Source organism: Rhea americana, unplaced genomic scaffold (assembly GCF_003343005.1).
Source record: "Rhea americana isolate MKP2758 unplaced genomic scaffold, rheAme1 scaffold_117, whole genome shotgun sequence".
Taxonomy (NCBI): Eukaryota; Metazoa; Chordata; class Aves; order Rheiformes; family Rheidae; genus Rhea; species Rhea americana.
Genome location: NW_028185228.1, coordinates 2,759,774 through 2,762,612, shown reverse-complemented (window position 1 = coordinate 2,762,612; position 2,839 = coordinate 2,759,774). Strand labels below are relative to the sequence as shown.

Sequence of the window (2,839 nt, the reverse complement as noted above, 5' to 3'; positions counted from 1 at the left end):
GGCCATCCCCTCCGCGGGGCCCGGCCGGGGTCGGCGCCGCACAGCGCCTGGGCCGGCGGTGGCCACAGGGCCGCGGCGGTGCTGCGGCACCCCGGGGGCCTCCCCCTGCTCCTCCTCCTTCTCCCTGGATCAACTGCGGAGCGCCGGCGGCCGGGCCAGGCAGAGGGTGGCCGCGGCCGGGGCTTGGCCCGAGGCCTGTGAGAGCAGCACCAGCCTGCGGGACCGGGCGCGGGCCGTCGCCGAGGGGTGCGGCGGGGAGGATGAAGAGGCGCCGGCGGAAACCCTATACCCCGACGGCCACTTCCTGCGGAGGCCGAGAAGTGGAGCGTCGCCCCGGAGGGTCCACGGTCTCGGCGATGAGAAGTACGACTTCRTCCCTGGAAAAGGGAAGGCAATGAGTGCCCTGACGCTGTGCAGATGCCAGGAGGAGCAGGACACGACAGCACAGCAGCTGCCGGCCTCCGAGGTTTGGGACGAGGTGAGAAGGCAGGAGAAGAAACTCAGATCCAGACTGGAGGAGAGGCGCCAGCTGATGGTTGAAAACCTGAAGAGATGGCAGAAGGATCAGGACCAAAGGAAGGCCAAACGCAGGCTGGATGAGGAACGACTTTTGGAGGCCAGGCAGAAAGAAATGATGTTGCGAGAGAATAAATGGAAGAGACTGGCACAAGAGGAAGAAACCAAGCGCAAGGCAAAACTTGAAAGATCCAAGCAGCAAGCTGAGTACAGGAAACATTGTCAAGAAAAGCAGCTAAGAGAGAAACAGATCATGGAGCAGGATAGTAGAGACTTGAACTATAGTCTGCTCAGAGACAAAATGTCACGGGCTTGTGAGAAAAGGCTTTCAAAAGAAATTAAAGGGAAGAAGAAGAGACAAGAGCTGAACCAGTATGAAATGACACGACACAGACGCCTGAAAGATCAAGTTGATCACCAGGTCAAAGCTGGTGAGCTTTGCAAGAGACATGCTATTGAACAAAAGCTTCAAAGATCTAAAGAAATCCTTGATCAGCTGTTGGAGGAAAGGAATAGGGAATCAAAACAAAAAGCTCTAAAGGAAGAAAAACGAAGCTTTATGGCCAAATTTAGAGCAAAAGAGACAGAAGAAGAGAAGAGAAGACGTAAAAGTATGCTGCTGCAAATAGCTGAGATGAAAATTCAGCAAGCCCAAGAAATGCTGGCCAAAACTCTACAACAGAAAGTACAGCGTAGCAAGGAAATTAACTACTTAAAAGAGAGAAACCATCACTTTCAAAAGCAAAAAATTGAAGATGATGAAAAATGTCGACTACAGGAAATAGAAGAAGCCATCAGAAGACGAGATCAGAAGAGCGATCAAATATTAAGAGATAAGGAATCTGCTTCAGGAAAAGCTAGAAAAATATCCAGAACATCTTATGGCCTGGGACAAAAAGTGAAAGAACTGATGAACAGTCGTGCATATGACTAGATGACTTTAGATGCCTGTTATAGTAGGCATCTAAAGTAGGTATTCTTAAGACTTTAAAGAAAGATTGCAACCATTTTTGTGCCAAAAAGATGATTTGTAGTTTATTCATTCTGTGATTTGGCAAGAGCTCTGGATCAGATTGCACTAAAATGGTTTCATTTTAACCTTGCTGAGTCTCCTAAATGTACTGATCACTTCTGTCAGTGCCCTAAGTGCATCAGTAGGTCTTAATGGCCCTGGTTCAGCACGTGTGGGGCCCCCATCTACCTCCCCTGCCCATGGGCCCAGGGGGCTCCTTTCAGCTCAGCCCTGTTTCCTTTGCTGGTTATGCCTTGAGCTGCAAATGTCAGAATTCATCTAGTTGTTTAACTGAAACATACTTGAAGTTTACCTGGGATCTTTTAGTTGAATTTACACATATCCATGACAGTCTAAAGTGACCCATTTGTCCACTCACTGGAGTCTTACAAATTGGTATTGAAATTATATGGTGATATTGTGGCATCAGATGTTTATTAAATTAATTAAAATAGATTGTGCTTTTACCCGTTTAAATTCATAGGCATTGCTTTGGCTCAGTATGAGACTCTTAGCTAGAACAAAACATTTTTTCAACAAAATAAACTGAATGCTGAGGTAGCAAGAATTGACAGTGATGCAGCTGGACACAATGAGCTGCAGTTCAGAGTTTGACCATTCTTATACCTGTGCTTTCTAAAATTTTTAGATCAGTTTTGTAGACACTTCTTATTGATTTTTCTCAAAAACATACTTTCAAGGTTTACTGTGAAACTGCTGTATTGTACAATGTCCAGAGCTTAACTAAAGACAAACTGTATGGCATCCTCTACCTCAAGACCTCATCTTTTGTATGTGAAATTGTGGAAGGAAATTATGCTAATTTGATACAATTTCTTTCTGATTAAATTGTTTCTTTGAGTTATGATCTTTTGGGCGCCTACAATTAGTTTGYAACACTTCCAATATTTTTCCTGTTAATGAAATAAGGCAGATTGTAATTTATATCTCTCCCTTTGCCTGTCTCCCAAAGATAGGTGTTATATAGTCATTTTTCCAGTCTTACAAAATATCATTTATCCTCAGTGTGTCATGCCGCTAATGGCTCTGCCGTTATTCCAGTCAATTTCACTACAGGTTGAAGATGACCAAACTTGTCTAAAATTATCAGAATAGTCTCCAACCAGTTCTTTTTAGCTGTTTGCCTGACACACTCTGCTTCCTCTTCTCTAGACTTTTCAAGCACTGCACTGATTTCAGTACAGCTTTATTTAAATCAGTAAAAACCCTAGTTTTGAAAGATTTGAAGTTATCAATCCCTATAAATGATTACCTTAATAAAATCACCACTTGTCAGACTTTTGCTCCCAA

The 2,839-nt window shown here is 44.6% G+C and overlaps 1 protein-coding gene across 1 annotated transcript; it reads left to right on the top strand.

The window, feature by feature from the left end:
• The first annotated feature begins 394 nt into the window (after positions 1-394).
• LOC146600763 (coiled-coil domain-containing protein 185-like) lies at positions 395-1,450 on the top strand. Its single transcript, XM_085318772.1, has one exon. It carries the CDS (start codon positions 395-397, stop codon positions 1,448-1,450), a length of 1,056 nt encoding a protein of 351 aa, XP_085174898.1.
• The last annotated feature ends 1,389 nt before the right edge of the window (positions 1,451-2,839 follow it).

Excerpts from the sequence above, each read along its gene's own strand:
- LOC146600763 (XM_085318772.1), top strand. The coding sequence starts at position 395 with ATGAGTGCCCTGACGCTGTGCAGATGCCAGGAGGAGCAGGACACGACA.